This window comes from Olea europaea, unplaced genomic scaffold (assembly GCF_002742605.1).
Source record: "Olea europaea var. sylvestris unplaced genomic scaffold, O_europaea_v1 scaffold3462, whole genome shotgun sequence".
Classification (NCBI taxonomy): Eukaryota; Viridiplantae; Streptophyta; class Magnoliopsida; order Lamiales; family Oleaceae; genus Olea; species Olea europaea.
Genome location: NW_019253701.1, coordinates 1,557 through 17,423, shown reverse-complemented (window position 1 = coordinate 17,423; position 15,867 = coordinate 1,557). Strand labels below are relative to the sequence as shown.

The 15,867-nt window shown below is 32.9% G+C and overlaps 2 protein-coding genes across 3 annotated transcripts; one reads left to right on the top strand and one right to left on the bottom strand.

Annotated features, from left to right (window-relative positions):
• Nucleotides 1–1,396: 1,396 nt before the first annotated feature.
• LOC111386209 (transcription factor TGA9-like) lies at nucleotides 1,397–6,465 on the top strand. The gene is made up of 12 exons (XM_023010662.1): nucleotides 1,397–1,651; nucleotides 1,733–1,824; nucleotides 2,133–2,212; nucleotides 2,457–2,666; nucleotides 3,305–3,349; nucleotides 3,511–3,570; nucleotides 3,703–3,780; nucleotides 3,914–3,959; nucleotides 4,810–5,081; nucleotides 5,184–5,405; nucleotides 5,952–6,094; nucleotides 6,189–6,465. Exons 1-12 carry the CDS (start codon nucleotides 1,536–1,538, stop codon nucleotides 6,274–6,276), a joined length of 1,452 nt encoding a protein of 483 aa, XP_022866430.1. The 5' UTR covers nucleotides 1,397–1,535; the 3' UTR covers nucleotides 6,277–6,465.
• A 6,697-nt stretch (nucleotides 6,466–13,162) lies between these two features.
• Nucleotides 13,163–15,659, bottom strand: LOC111386207. 2 transcript variants are annotated; one of them, XM_023010660.1, is made up of 5 exons: nucleotides 15,357–15,659; nucleotides 14,996–15,258; nucleotides 14,104–14,315; nucleotides 13,761–14,022; nucleotides 13,163–13,624 (listed from the first exon to the last, which is right to left on the bottom strand). In XM_023010660.1, exons 2-5 carry the CDS (start codon nucleotides 15,254–15,256, stop codon nucleotides 13,307–13,309), a joined length of 1,053 nt encoding a protein of 350 aa, XP_022866428.1. In that variant the 5' UTR covers nucleotides 15,257–15,258; nucleotides 15,357–15,659; the 3' UTR covers nucleotides 13,163–13,306. The 2 variants fall into 2 exon arrangements, with proteins under 2 accessions (XP_022866428.1, XP_022866429.1); XM_023010661.1 differs by having other exon boundaries at nucleotides 15,362–15,659.
• Nucleotides 15,660–15,867: the final 208 nt, after the last annotated feature.

Here is a 15,867-nt window from a genome sequence, read left to right as displayed (position 1 = left end):
CAAACTCATCCAGACCAATTCGGTTTAATTGGTTTGGTTGATTTTTCGATTTTTTTGTCCAGGCTTAGCTCGAGTTGAGATTTACTGTCCAAGATAGCCTATCAAATTTGATGTCCACTAATGATTCATTAATACATATATTTTTAAGCAAAAAAATAAAAAATAAAAAAATTAGACATGTTAATTTAAAGTGATGAGTCGTTTAATTATTGGGTGCACAGTAAGTTAAATGGTAAGTCTCGAATTCAAACCAATGGATCTCACGAACCCCTTATTCTCTACAAATCTTGCACATTTTCAAACATGGAATAGATTCTGTGATACATGGCTTCAGACTCAGATGCATGAATACATATGTGAAATTTCTTTCTTACCAATTAAACTATTCTAAGCCAATCATTAGTTCTAGGATGGAGAATAATTGGTAGAGAACATATTTAGGTGATACACCAAAAAAAAAAAAAAAAAAAAGGGGAAAAACATAAAATATTTGCACATCTGGAAGCTAGAGATCACGGATCCCTCAACCACTATTCAGAAATCGAAGTTAAATTTTTTACAAATTTAATAGGAGACTTTGGGGATTTGAAGTTTTAATGTAAAAACATTAAGAGTCTGTTTGGGTGTGATTTTGAAAATTAAATTTTTGACCGTTAAGAGAAAAGTGGAGTCCACTTGTAAGAAAATAAGTCTAATATGACAGAAGGAAAAATGAAATAACGATAAAAAAATCAGTTTTTTGGAAAAAAAAGGTTCAATTCCTGAAATATGGAATTTGACCCCTTGTAGGCGCAGTGTACAGACATCTCTTGTTCCCTAACTTGTTGGGGCACATTCCGCGATTTACCTCCCTAACAAAGTTCTAGGCGCAGGGCGGTTGGGGCTCTCAAGGTTGGGGGTCAACCCTTTTTTTTTTTTTTTTTTTTTTTTTTGGAGGTAGGGAAGAAGAATCTTGATGTGGCACGGCTATAGGTGATGACAAGAAATGGATGCTGACCCATCAACAAAGCAGGTAGTACAAAACAAATCCATATCAATGCCTGGATTAATAATATGCTCAAGTGGGGTTCTAATTGGTGATTGTTTCATAATGTTATAATAAATATCACCTTAAAAGTAAACTCAATCAGGAAAATCACCTTAGAAATCTTGAATCTTCATTTCATTTTTCATACTTCCAATTCAGAATCCCCAGGAAAGAGACCAATAATTTAACATAGGCGGTTAAAGAGACATTGTGTGGAGTAGGAGGCACTGATTCTAGTGGTTTTCTAATTTTTATGGACAAATATTTTATAGTTTTTTTCCTTCTTTTTTTCTCATTTTATTATTATTATTATTATTATTATTATTATTATTATTATTATTATTATTATTAATTTATTTTATTACTTATAAGTAGACTTTCCTTGCTGAACTACCCTTGTAAAAACTGATGTAAACAAGTAAAAACTATCCCAGCAAGCATTCTTCATATCATTCTTTTGGGCACTGCAGTTTCTTCTGCGGAGAACTGGTTTGAAAGAGAATTTTGCATGGCAAGTCAAGGAGTTGGACAGCACGTTTTATCAGATTTGGGGCCCTCACAACATCACCATATTTCATATGCAGTTCCTCACACGCTTCATCTTCCTCCTAATACAAGCTTCATGTATATTGATCAGAATGAAAAAAATATATATATTATTTATTATTTCTGACATGGGATTTTTTTTTTCCTTCCTTGTTACAGAAATCAAGAAGGGTCTTCTTTTGATTTTGAGGAGCTAGAGGAGGCTATTGCCCGGCAAAGAGTTGAGATAAATAATGATGAAGCAAAACAAAGTACGCAATTTCCTCTCTCCATTTTCTGACGGTGTAGGTTGGGGGTAGGTAGGGGTTTGAATACGTCTACGAAGCCACAGAAACGATGCTTACCATTTCTAACACAGAAATCATTCTTGGTCGAGAGATTTGAATAACGTCAAGTTTCATACAAGGAAACTTACCCCTTTGCATGATTTTACAGACTCCATAACAGCTGAGAAAAAAAGAGAACAACAAAAGGAAGATTATATTTTTCACCCTTTTGCTAGTCTGTATTAAATTCCCTTCAGATCCTCAAAGATTTTGCTTTCGTGATTTTTTTGCAGCTTTTTACACAGCCAGGCAGCGTGCAGCAACTCTTGAAATGTTCCCTTCTTGGCCTATGAAATTCCATCACACCCCAAGAGTAATCTTTTGTATTTATACGGCTTTTTAAAAAGTCTTTAACTCTCTTATCTGTGGAGGAAAAGTTTCTCTTAAACTTCTCTTCTTCGAGTCATGACACTTATTTCTGGGTTCTTTTGGAGGTTTCTTGAATTTTTCAAAGAAAAAAAAATTGCGTTGTTTTATTTATATTTAATGTTTTTCGGTGATTATGATGAAATCATTTTTGGACTCATTTTCCTGGGTGATATGTATCATTAATAAAGGGAAGCTCAAAGACTGGAGAAGATAGCGCTGATTCAGAATCAGCACTGAATACACTTGCAAGTAGAGAAGACACCACCGCCACTGGCCACCGTCTTCGGCCACCGCAACCGCCAGAAACTCAGCCACAAATGGAGATGGCCATTTCAAGTTACAACCCTACAACAGGAAGTACACAGTCTCAACTAGAAACCAAACCAACCCCATCAAAGGTATGTGTGTGTATATTTATACAAGTCCCAACAACAGTAGGTTAATCCCTTCTGTTTTAGGCCTTCATCTATGAAACTCGAGTTTAACTGTTTAAGTCCATGTTAATGATGACTTCCTTTTTGCAATCCCAAAACTACAGATTATACCCTTCTATTTTTAGGCCATTTGCATTTCTTTTTTCTGGCTTTCGGTGATCTCTTTCACATCATGTGAGTTGGCAAATTTTCATACATTAGTCTTAACAACACATTTTTCAATTGACCAGATTTCTATCTAGGCTGTCAAAATTGTTGTAAAAAATCAGTGTATGGCAAAATTCTTCTAGAAGAATGCTTGATGAAATACAAATTTTAAGAACAATTTTACAAATCCTGTCAGAATTGTGAAAAAGCCACCAAAATTGCTATTAGTTACAAATTTGGTTGTATTAATTAAAAATTCATGAAATCTTTCAAAAGATTCTGCTGTTGCTTACACCTTACCTTCATCTCTTCCAGTAAAATCCAAAAAAAAGAAAAAAAATTGAGAAAAACATAAAAATAATAATTTACTCATTGACTCATAAGTCATATATTTATTGAGCTTATTTTCCTTCTGGCTGACCAACTATTTCTTATTATCTTTTCAAATTATGCAGAGAAGGGGATCTGGTTCCAATGCAGATAAAGTTTTTGATGCTAAGGTGATTATTCATTCACATTGTGCTCACGCATGCACGCATTAAAGAGCACATAACACATGCAAAATTTGTAATTTTTCTTTTTGAACATTTTTTATTGCAATAGAAAATTGCTTCAAGAACAGTTTTTCCCCTTTAAGCTGATGATTGTTCACTGATTACAGACATTAAGACGTTTAGCTCAAAATAGGGAAGCAGCGAAAAAGAGCAGGCTCAGAAAAAAGGTAGGTGCCAATTATTTTGCCTTTCAATTTTAATTATGTATGTAACTTGTCCTGCGTTGTGAAAAAATGAGTAGAGACTATAATTAAATAAATAAACGTGTCGTCTATTTTATGTATGGATATGTTGTGCAGGCATATGTACAGCAGCTAGAATCAAGTACAATCAGGCTGGCTCAGCTAGAGCAGGAGCTTCAGAAGGCAACTTCACAGGTTAATAATATACTTCATTTAAGAAACAACTAAGAAGTTTGAAAAATGATGAAATGAGTTTAGCGTTCGTCGTTAATGGTTCAATTTCTCACTTTTTGGCTTCTTCTCCCCTTAATTTTCTACTCTTCAACAGGGGTTTATTATAGGAGGAGGGGTGTCAGGTGGTAACATCAGCTCTGGTAAGCAGCTTGAAAATTAAATTTAATTGGGGTGTCATTATTTGATTAAAAAAATAAATCGACCTTCACCTGAGAGAGGGTGTGTTGAACATTAAATTTAGCTGAATACATATTTTTAACATGTTCAGTAGAGGTATTAATCTGATCAGATTATAAGAAAGGGCAATTAATCAAACAAATGCTTAAATAATTTAATCATTAAGTTGATTTCAAAAGTGATTACAATTTTGGTCTAGTTGAAAAAAGAAGATCATAATGTCAAAAACCTGCAATTCTTAGACTAATTGCCTAGACTTTTTTGAGATGGAGTGAGAGACCAACGACCGCCAGAAAGTTCTTTCAGTCAGGTTTCCTGATGATCCACAGTTTTCACAACAGACAGCATCCTTAATCTGAATCTTAAGAAAATTAATCTTGCCTTTAGTCAAATTTGGTAACATCAAATTTCAAATCTTTTTTATGCTAAGCTTTCATATTGGTTGGAACATTAATAATTCTTCATCTGACTAATAAATATCTATTCATTAACTATCTCGGTAAAGGAATACAACTCTGCTACCTGTAATAATAATCTGTACAAGTAGAATAATTCAAAGGAATAACTCGACAAACTTTGTCAAATTCATTGCATGGTGTGAAAAATTTCCTACAATGTATTTTTACCCAGATTTTGCATTGCCATGTTCATGTCTACAGAATCTTCAATTTGTTTAGCAAAACACACATTAAATAAAAAAATTAAAAAAAACAAAAACAAAAAACCATTTTCCCTTATCTTTCGTGCTTGCACGACCCTATTGGTTCTTTGATATTATTAAGATAATAATCCAATAAAGTGTCAATATTGTAGGTGCTGCACTATTTGACATGGAGTATGCAAGATGGTTAGATGATGACCATAGGCATATGTCTGAACTTCGAACCGCATTGCAGGCACATTTATCAGATAGCGATCTACGTATTGTTGTCGATAAATACATTGCGCATTATGATGAAATTTTTTGCCTTAAAGAGGTTGCCGCTGTATCTGATGCCATTCACCTCATCACCGGGATATGGACTACGCCTGCTGAACGTTGTTTTCTGTGGATGGGCGGCTTTCGCCCCTCTGACCTAATTAAGGTTTGGGTTCATAGGATTTTTGGTCCACTCACTTAAAATCTGTCCTTTTTCCTTTATGTCGTTAAACTAATATGATCCTATGTTACCCTTTTTGTTGGTTAGATGCTATTAGCACAATTAGACACGTTAACTGAGCACCAGGTTGTCGGGATCTACAGCCTCCAACAATCTTCACAACAAGCAGAGGAGGCACTTTCCCAGGGATTGGAACAACTTCAACAATCTTTAATCGGCACCATAGCCAATGGTTCTGTTAATGATACCATGCATCACATGGCTGTTGCATTGGGCAAGTTGACCGGTCTTGAAAGTTTCATCCGTCAGGTAAGTCGAAGATATGATACCTCTCTAATGGTTTAAGCATTTAAATGAGATAGTTCAACATATTTTTAGCGCTATGCTATTCTGTAATATCATTTGATCATGTTTGATTCCTAAGGCTATTTTGATATAAGATATTGTATAGGACTTGACGGTACACTAGATTAGATTAGTCTCATTTTCTTCCTTTTTATAGTTTAGTGTTATCTTGATGTGTTGTTTTCGTCTAAACCCATTTATGTCAAATGGTAATTTGAAAAGTGAAGCTTAATGAAACAGAAAGTCCTTGCTAGAACTATCAACCCCTTTGAATCTGTCTAGAGTTTTTCATTGATAGTTACAAATAATACTATTCATAGTCAGGGATTACAGTAATTGTCCTAAGTGACAACCTATTATTCGAGACATTAATCAAATAACAATCTATCACGTGGAATGACTATTGCAGTCGTTCACTATGAATAGCATATTATACTAGATCAATTATATTTGTGTGTTAAAGTTGTATGCATTGCTGACTTTGTTATTTATGTTACTTCCCAATAATAGGCTGATCATTTAAGACGACAAACACTCTATCAAATGCGACGCATATTGACAATCAGACAAGCAGCACGATGTTTCCTAGTGATTGGAGAGTACTATGGTCGATTACGAGCTCTAAGTTCCTTGTGGGCATCTCGTCCTAGAGAGTAAGATCTACTTTTACACGTAGAACACGCCCACTCACTCATTTTTGAAAGATTTCCAATGTAGTTAATAAACAGCATTATTTAATGTTTTTAGGAATTTCATTGCTGATGATAATTCTTGCCAAACGAGTATGAATTTGCAAATGGTATTGTCTTCTCCGAACCAGTTTTCGAATTTCTGATCTTGATCATCAGAAGACTTGGTGGTTGATTAGATCAATGGCTTCCTGTCTTGAGCATTGAGGTTGTCCAGGCTATACTTTAGAGAAGATAGTTTTTTCTTAGATTATTTTGAAGTAATTTTAGATCAAAATGTTATCTTGTAAATATAAATCAATTAATTTAAAACGTATTAAAATTTTACAATTAAATTTTATTTTTTAATTCTTGTAAATCTAAGTTCAACTACATAAATCTTTCATGGTCCTCTCCGCAGAATTGAAATTCTGAGACAGTAATATTAGTGGCTAGTTTACAAATAAGCACCTAAGGATTATTGAGTCATGCTACAAGTAGATAAATTGTTGACAAAAAATTTTTACAGACAATACATGGTGTGATATCACTGAAAAATGAAAAAAAAAAAAAAATAGTCAACTTACATTTTGTTTATATCAGCGTCTATACAAATTCAGTCAAATTTTTTCTATACTTATGATTTTATTGAAGATAATTAATCGAATCGTACTGCGTAGTAGTGTAGACAATCGAAGATGAAGGAAATTTCGCTAACATGATTGTTAAACCACCTATTCTTTTCTTTGACTTCTATAATTTGAAAGTCGTACTTTTATTCTTTTTTTTTTTCAAAACAATAATAGACTGCCTTTTACTTTTTTTTATTTTATTATTTTATTATTTTTATTATTGATTTAACTACTAATATAATTTAGTTGGCGTGCTATAAATACAATAGATTAATTGTGGGGTCTCTGTCCAATGGAGTACCTGACAGGTAGATTGCTATTTTTAAAGCACAAAGGACAAAAGGGTGGAGCGGAATTCATGAAACTGAAGTTATCTGACATAGACAGACCCAAATATTTGATAAAAATTTTGATAAACATTTTAGCAAAATTTCATGAAATTTAGACTTGGCAAAATTTTCGAATCGAATCGGATAGAATCGAACCAAATTGAGGGATTCTTTTTAAATTAAATACCTGAATGAATATCTAAATTGAGAACCTACGAAATTTGTTCGATTCTCAATTTTAGATCAGGAACCAAATAAGAATGATATCTTCCTAACTTTTTAATTTATTATTTTAAGCCCCCTATTTGGAGGACTTTTCTTATGTGGGTCCCAAGTGACCAAAAAAGGGTAAAAAAATTACTTGTCTTCTTCCAAAAAATGTCCTCCAAATAGGGGCTAAATAAGGCAAATTATTTTAATTTTTTTAAATAAATTTGTTAACTAGTTAATTGAGCTCAAATTCAAAAATATGATTTTTATATTTCTAATTTTCAGTCCAAGCCAATTTAATCAAATTAACTTAAATTTTACCTAAATATGTTACCCTACCGTAGTGTCTTTTTACCGTTCTGGAGAAATTGAATTGAAGCTCGACAATATCTCTTTTAATTATTATGAGTTCACTATCTTCATATTCCTGTAATTTTAGCAATCAAATTTATGAAGAACTTAGTAAAGAGGGACACATAAGATTTGACTACATTATTTTGTAAAAGTTAAGATTGAACATGTCAGTAATTGAATTAATGTAGTTTTGTGAATATTAAAAAAATTAAGCCCTTGTTTGAGCCCCATTTTGAAGGAAAGAATGCATCTTGAATACTAGATTGATGAAGAATGTACGATTAAAAATTAAGATTTTTTTTTATTTGAATGTAATATTATTTTATTGAAGAATGTATGATTGAAAATGAATTTTGAAAAAATGAATTTTTAGAAGAATTGGGCTCAAACAATTGCTAATTATAGTACAGAACTTGAGAACCGAATGAAAATCGAACTCGAACGGTTCCAAAATTTAATTTGGACTCGACGGCTTCACTTATTAAATACTCAAAAATTTTAGATCCGGTTCAATTCTCGTTAGAATTAAATTGAATCGGACCATGTCCAATCCTAATGAAATGTGTAATTTTTCTGATGAAAACATTTTCGATTTGAAGTGTCAAATCTTGACCATAACAGATTTATTTAGCCCTCATTTGATTCCTATTTTTCTAAGAATGAGAATGAAAAATATAGTCGTTACGGGACTTGCACAAGAGATAGAAAGTCAAATATAGTAACTTGATGTGATAGATAATGATCATATTTTTCATTAGGCGTGGGCGTCGGGTGGGTCGGTTCGGGTATTTCAATATCCGGAACCACTCATTATATTTCAAGTATTTCGTAAATAGATCTACTCGGTTCCACGTAATTATTGGACCCAAACCCAAACCATCGGTTTCGGTTTGGATTCGGTTCTACCTATAACATTTTTTTGAATACACATTTAGTAAATCCAATCATGTAATTAGACAAATTATTCATAAACTATCCATCAGGTCATATATTTAGTAACTAACATTAATGGACTAATCATCCGAGACATAAACAGAGCCTTAACGAATTATAAGTTACACAAAAAATTAATAAAATCAGCCTTAAAAGACCATTAAAAACTAGTCATACTTTAAATGAACTTTAATAGGAGTATAAAACCAGCATAAAGAGCCAAGAAGAAATGGCAACCTAAAAAATCGAGTTTCTTGAAGTAATTATATCAATACCCAAGAAAAATTCAAATAAAGACTTGAAGATAACATAATAGGGGAAAATAAGTATGTATTGCAAGAGTTATAAAAATTACTTGTGGTGTTGGTGCAATAGACGAAGCTATTGTGGCAAAAGTAATGTTGACGAGAAGGAAATGTAAAGAGGGGATTGGGAAAGAAGGGCGGCAAGGGATTCTAATGATTGAAAGAGGAAAAATGTGGTATTGTCTTTACTTGTTTGGCATTGGGTTATACTTAAATTGCTTTTGGGCAAAATATATATATTATGGATATTTTTCTTTGGGCTGAATTGAGTAGCCTATTTAGTGTTTAAATTATAAATATTAAAATTTGTAATTTTTTTATGCAATCCAGTAATTATTAAAAATAAAAAATTATAAAAATATCGGTTCCATTTGGTTACCCCTCAGTTCCAATTCAAGAACCAAGAATTGAATCGGACCCACTAAGTTCTCGATTTTCGATTTCGATTCCTATTTTTTTCTTTCGAGAACTGAACTGAAACCGGGCCTAGGGTTCCAATTCAAGAACCAAGAATCGAACAAGATCCACTCAGTTCTCGATTTTCGATTTCGGTTCCTATTTATTTCTTTCGAGAACCGAATCGGAAACTCCGGTTTCGGTTCGGGAGATTTGGTTCTGGTTAAAATGCCCACCCCTATTTTTCATTTTTGTAGCCAAAGAATGAAAATCTAACTGAGCTTAGTAAATAATAAGCGGCTATAGAGACATCTTCGATCCCCCCATTAAAAAAACTCGGTTGGAGGAGTTTGTACAATCATACTTTTCACATTTAATCTGGACACTAAGTCGGATCAAGAGGAGGATCAATGGGTTAGTGGCAACCCGGTAGTTAAATTGAAAAGTTACAAAATTGATTGCAAACGTGAGTCGATAAATTAATCTAGAGTTCGTTTCGTAAGACTTTTGAAAAGTTAAAAATTGGTTTTAAAATTAAAAAGTTGATTTTGAACATGTTTGGATAATTTTATGAAAGTGGTTTGTCAGGTTAAAAGAATTTTTAGACAAAGCTAATCTAATGGCCATTTGACAAAACTTATGTTTCCTCTAGAAGAGTTTCAGTGAAGACTATCTCAGATTGACTTCTTTTAAAAATTGTGAAATGAATATATAAAAATAGTACAGATGTATAGATATATAAAAATGATGTGAATATATATATATATATATATATATATATATGACAAGGATGTATGGGGGTTGTGTAGATTTTTATTTTTTAACAGATAAGGTTGGGGGGCTGAACCGGTAAGATTTCAATGGTCAATTTCTTTCTTTCTTTCTTTTTTTTTTTTTGGTCCAAAATGGTGCAAAATCTTATCAACTCAGCATTTTGTAACCCCATATTTTAAAGCAGCTTGTACGAGTAACATTTTTCATGAATTTAGTAAGGACTGAAATACTTCAGATATGACCTCCCGACTTTTTTTGGGTGGAATACAACGTCTTTTGCTACTCGGACAAACTTGAAAAAAAAAGAGGTTGGGGCTTCTTCCCCTGTTTTACCTTCAACATGTGAATTAGTGATTATTTGTAAATGAACTATTTAAAAAATAGTAAGAGTATGCTTGAAAAAGTATGTTTTTGGGAAAGAAAAGTCCCCATATTCGGCATGCTTATAAGGTATTTATAGGTGATTGACATCATGTAATTGCTAGGCGATTATCGTTCACGTGTAATGCAGCACGCCCACTCACCAGACGGTTTTCACCCACTTACTAAGTGGTTAACCTCCATCTACAAATTAAATAATGAACTTAGTGATAATCGTCGAACTTTCAATCAATTGCAAGGATGTCGGATAGTAGTGGTCAATCTAGAGTAGCGATAGTTCAGCTATCATAGCATTAGTCAAACAAGCATAGTGACGATCAAGCTAGCATAACAACAATCACCCTATTATAGCAGAAATCACCTGACATAAAGTTCATTATTTGAACCATATAACATCACTAAATATTGGAATGTGATGTGAATAAAAATCACACACACGCGCGCGCAGTCAAACAAGCATAGTGACGATCAAGCTAGCATAACAACAATCACCCTATTATAGCAGAAATCACCTGACATAAAGTTCATTATTTGAACCATATAACATCACTAAATATTGGAATGTGATGTGAATAAAAATCACACACACGCGCGCGCGCGCGTGTGTGTATATATATATATATATGTTGAGAAATTTCTTTGTTTCTCAGTATAATCAGAATATAGAAGAACTTATAGATCCTGAACAAGATTATAATAGATTTCAAACTCATGGTCTACAATTACTTAATCCAAAAAATTTATATAATAGGTGAATTTTTGAATCAAGAACCCAATTTTTTAGACATACTAGAGAAGTATCAATTCAATGTTTAGATGGTCAAGTAAGACAATTATCATTAATATCAGAAGAATCTAAAAAAGAATTAAGAAAAAAGAATTTTAGATTTATGCATTTAGGATTAATAGTAATAGAAATTAAAGGATTAATGAGAAAAAATTTAGGAAATAAAGTTTTATTAAATATTTATGATAAAAGAATTCAAAATATAGAAAAAAGTATGATAGCTAGTACAGAGGTAGACATGAATGACAATAATGGGATTATATATTGTAATCCAGACTTTTTTATTAAAAAGAATGTGAGTGCAATAGAGAAAGAGAAGGTCAATTAATAGAAAAAGAAGAATTAGAAATTTTTTTAGAAGAATATTATGAAAACTTTAAGGAAGAAAAAGAAATATGTTTAGATTTTGTTGAAATTGAAAAAATATATAATTTGTTAGTAACAGAACAAGATATAGAAAACATGATTAGTNATGATAAGAGCATGTCTTAACTCCAAGTTAAAGTTTAAACTGTTTTTAAAATAAGCCCTGAGTGACCCTTCAAAGCGTAAAGGTCTAGTGGAAAGGCTAGTGAAACGCATAGAAAGGGGAAAAGGATCACTGTTTTAAGAATTTTTGTCAAGGGAGTGCCAGTGGTGTCTTTGCAAGAATGGAGTTAGGCCCAAGTTCATATATCTCAGATGACATACTTTTTTAATTTCAAAAAAAAAAAAGGATATTATTTTATCAAAAGATATTTCAATTAAGAAGAGTACTGAGTAGGATTTTTGTAATTTGATTTATAACCGCCTTATAACCTTCTTATAATCCTTGAAATACTAACCTTTTTTAGGACCCCTATATATATATATATATATATATATATATATATATATATATATATATATATAAATAATGATGTAATGGCTCCCTTATCTAAATCCTAAAATAAAATTTTTAATTAGAAATGACCCGTCGGGTTAATGCATTTGGTGATCTCTTCTGGAAAATTAAAAAGTTTTTCAACTTTTTACCAAGCTGATCGCAAGCTGGTTTAATTGAGCAATCCAAAGAGAATAGTGGTAATGGTACTATCATTTGCTTATTTTCTCCCCTGTTCCTAACATGGACCTATAAATAGGGGCAAACATAGTACGGAAGTTCAGTGTGGACAAAACCAAAAAATTTTAGGGGCGAAATAAAAAAAACCTTAGGAAAAAAGATTTGAAAACCTAAAAAAATCTGGAGAAAAAACAAAAATCTGAAAATCGAGTGAGGGCTGCCGACCCCACTAGGCCTCAAGTAGGTCTCAAGTAGGTCCACCCTTGACTGTAAAACGTTACATAATTGCCCTGTCAGACCAATACAATCTATCTGCAAGTATACTTGGGCAAGAACATGTCCTAACTGATAATATATAAGCTTAAATAAGGATAAAGCTACTCAAGCACGTGAAAATAACAGGGTTTGAAAATAGGTGCTGTATGTCAACAACTGTCTAGTCCTTTTTTTTTAGATTGATCAATCAATATTTGACACGTGTCCCTTATTTTTAAACCATGTCTCCAACATTGTTTGTATAGCAAAATCCCTTAAATATTTGTGATTAGGGATGGATAATTTGTGTTATTGCCTATAACAATACGAGTATTGTTACATACTGGTTTTTTATATAAATATATGTATCCTAAATTAAGATTTTAAATGAGATGGTTCAATAATGATGTTGGCGTCATTCATTTATGAAAAATGTACAAATTCCCCAAGTCTTCCTTCTTATTAGGATCTAACCGAACAGTTCCCAAAAATAAGTTGTTCTTTGGAACTGGTACTAATATTTTGGTTAATTAGTGAAGAAACACTCCTATTTCAGTATTTCATAAATGCATATAAATAACAAGAATCAAACATGTCCAAAAGACTGAAAAGAGGCTGCAGCAGTGTTTTCAATTCTGCAGTTGAAATCCATGACTTTGAACTATTGCATTTTCATTTACAGATGATTGTTTCTTGAAACAAATAAAAATGTCACTCTCTGTATTCGCACAATAGAAATCAAACTACTTACATGTTCATCGATGGATGAGAAGAATGAACGAACAGACGATGAATTAACTTATTGAGGTCTGTACAAAGGAAAATCTTCTCCAACCAGAAGAGACCTCAAAATGGCTTCACATACTGCACTATCATAAACTAGTAAATGACCTCCATCAGGAACTTCATGATATCTAATCCAAGGTAGTTTATTCCAGACATATCTTTGTAATTGAAACGGCACGACCTTGTCCTCGTAACCTTGCCATATATGAACTGAACTTTCCATTTCAGCGTATGGATTGTGTAAATCCATGGGATCAAAGTCCCACTTTCCAAAAGCAACCATGAAATCACGGCGCAGAGAGTCGAACACGCTTCGCTCCCTTAGCTTGTTCTGTAAGATAAAATCAAGTTCACATCAAAACCTAAGATTTTAAGCCTTCTAATTGAGCCGAGATTTGTTAAAAATATCGATGAAACATTTCTGCTTTCCTCCTTTAGCCAAGAGTGGATAAAGCATGAATTATTACCTGACTGAGCAATTGGTAACCGGGTGTGTTCTTCAATACCTCCAAGTCTTTGTTACTAAAAAATGCAGGGTTTCTGTCAAGGACAGTAGATGATGGAAACAACTTCTGAGTCAGCCACCAATGTAATAATCCTGGAGCGTAGCATGCAACTATATACATCCACCGGGAAAGCCCCCTCCTATAGTCATCTTTAGTCAAATCAGCAGGAAGAGATGGCCATTTATAATTTATATATGGAACCACAAGCGAAATACCAGCAAGCCTGCACACACATAATTGCAAAGATAAATCAGCATTTTTCTAAGCCTCATTGAGACCCGAGAGGTGAAAATCTCTAACAGACCTGTTTGGTATACAATTGAGGCAACTCCAGGCGGGATAGCATCCAAGGGAGACTCCAACTACGTAGAATTTGGATCCTAACTGTAACTTATCGGCTAGTTCTTCTATGTCAAATGCCTCACTTTTTAATGATCTTTTTGGATTTGGATCACTTTCACCATATCCAGCTCGATCAAATAGCAAAAGATATATACTCAACTCATCCAAAAGTTCCTAATGACGTGAGCAACATTAGGTCATCTGATACGGTAACTTGTGCACGCTACTTAGACTTACAGCATGATTGAGGTAGAAAAAGGCATTATTCATATTTTCTGCTTCAATTTTAACTAAAATGCACAAAAGGATGCTTCTTATTGAATTAAAATACGTTTCTATAGTCATAAAAATTGCGAAGAATTTCTAAGATTTCTTGCACTCTAGCATATATCAAAAATCATGGAAACCTCCAAATTGTGGGGACAGTAAAAGAACCAATTTTGGATAATGATAAACTCAATAACTACTCAATGGAAGATCTTTGAACTTTCCATATATAGACAAAGGAACAGGCAAGAATGGCATAAACCAAGTCAGTGATACCAAATGCACATTACAGAACAAGATTTTAACCCATTTATCTCCGTCATTCTATACTATTCAATCCTTGCGACCAAACATATTACAATGATATTGTCATAAAAATATTTGGAATTTTATTATCTATACTTCTTTCACTAATACAATGGAGTCTTCATACTCCATTCTTGAAAGCAAGTTGATTTCAGATTCAACACACTTTGGATCACAAGTATGCCTCAAATTGTAAAGACTAATGAAGATGGACTGCAAAATCGACATACTTCAGATCAAAACAAAATCAATATCCAGAAGAAAGAGTAAAGTTTGTATACTTGGGTTGCCATAAAGTTCATTTCTTTGGAGCTGCCAAAGCCATGAACAACAATAACTCTGTAGTTGGACTCGTTCTTGGGGACTCCTCTCTCCCTGTAAGCCAAAAATCTTCCATCACTCAATCTGATCCTTGGAGAATTACAAACTATTTCGTCAATTTGCAGAGATCCACTATTTTCAGCACAAGGGGCAGGTCTTGTAGGCTGCTTTGACAATCCAAAACACCCCATCACCAAACCCACTACTTTCTTGAAAACCATTTCTAACAAGAAGAAAAAAAGGAAAAGAAAAATTAGAAAAGGGTTTTGAGTCATGTTCCAAAACCTATCAATTTCAAAATGGGATCTTGTTAGAATTTACCATACAGAAATGCATCCAACGAAATCTCTGTATTTTGGGCGGGTTCTTGTCCAGATTTCCTGCCCTTTTCTTTGGACTTTTAAATCGAAGTGAATTGTTTTACAGTCTGTAGATTGGCTATTGACAACTGTTTAACAGAAAGCACATGATTCTGCTTGCTCAGCACAAGTCCCGTTGCTTCATATAAATAATTCTTGTCTCTTCAATTTGTGCCTTGATTTGCTTGCAGGGGTTTTTGAAGAAAATCTCAGAATTTTTTTTGCGGCAAAACTTGCTTCAAAAGAGTGCTTTGCCAGGAATTATTTCAATTTTAAAATTCCTTTTCTTCGAATGGGCTCAGTAATTGCTTATAAAATATTTTTCAGAAATTACTTTTTTATTTTCCATGTATGCAGCCACGGATAAAATATAAAACGATGTAAAAGTAATATTACTCAAAATTTTTTCCTTGTTTGGGCTCCATTATACCAAAATTATATATTTTTTTAAATTCATTTTTAACCATATATTT

What these genes read in the sequence shown, in the direction of transcription:
- LOC111386209 (XM_023010662.1), top strand. Translation starts at nt 1,536, where the DNA reads ATGGCAAGTCAAGGAGTTGGACAGCACGTTTTATCAGATTTGGGGCCC. An exon ending in AGGTGGTAACATCAGCTCTG is followed by an intron (nt 3,960 to 4,809) that starts GTAAGCAGCTTG and finishes TCAATATTGTAG; the next exon opens with GTGCTGCACTATTTGACATG. An exon ending in TTGAAAGTTTCATCCGTCAG is followed by an intron (nt 5,406 to 5,951) that starts GTAAGTCGAAGA and finishes TCCCAATAATAG; the next exon opens with GCTGATCATTTAAGACGACA.
- LOC111386207 (XM_023010660.1), bottom strand. Translation starts at nt 15,256, where the DNA reads ATGGTTTTCAAGAAAGTAGTGGGTTTGGTGATGGGGTGTTTTGGATTG. An exon ending in CTCAATTGTATACCAAACAG is followed by an intron (nt 14,023 to 14,103) that starts GTCTGTTAGAGA and finishes ATGTGTGTGCAG; the next exon opens with GCTTGCTGGTATTTCGCTTG. An exon ending in GTTACCAATTGCTCAGTCAG is followed by an intron (nt 13,625 to 13,760) that starts GTAATAATTCAT and finishes TTTATCTTACAG; the next exon opens with AACAAGCTAAGGGAGCGAAG.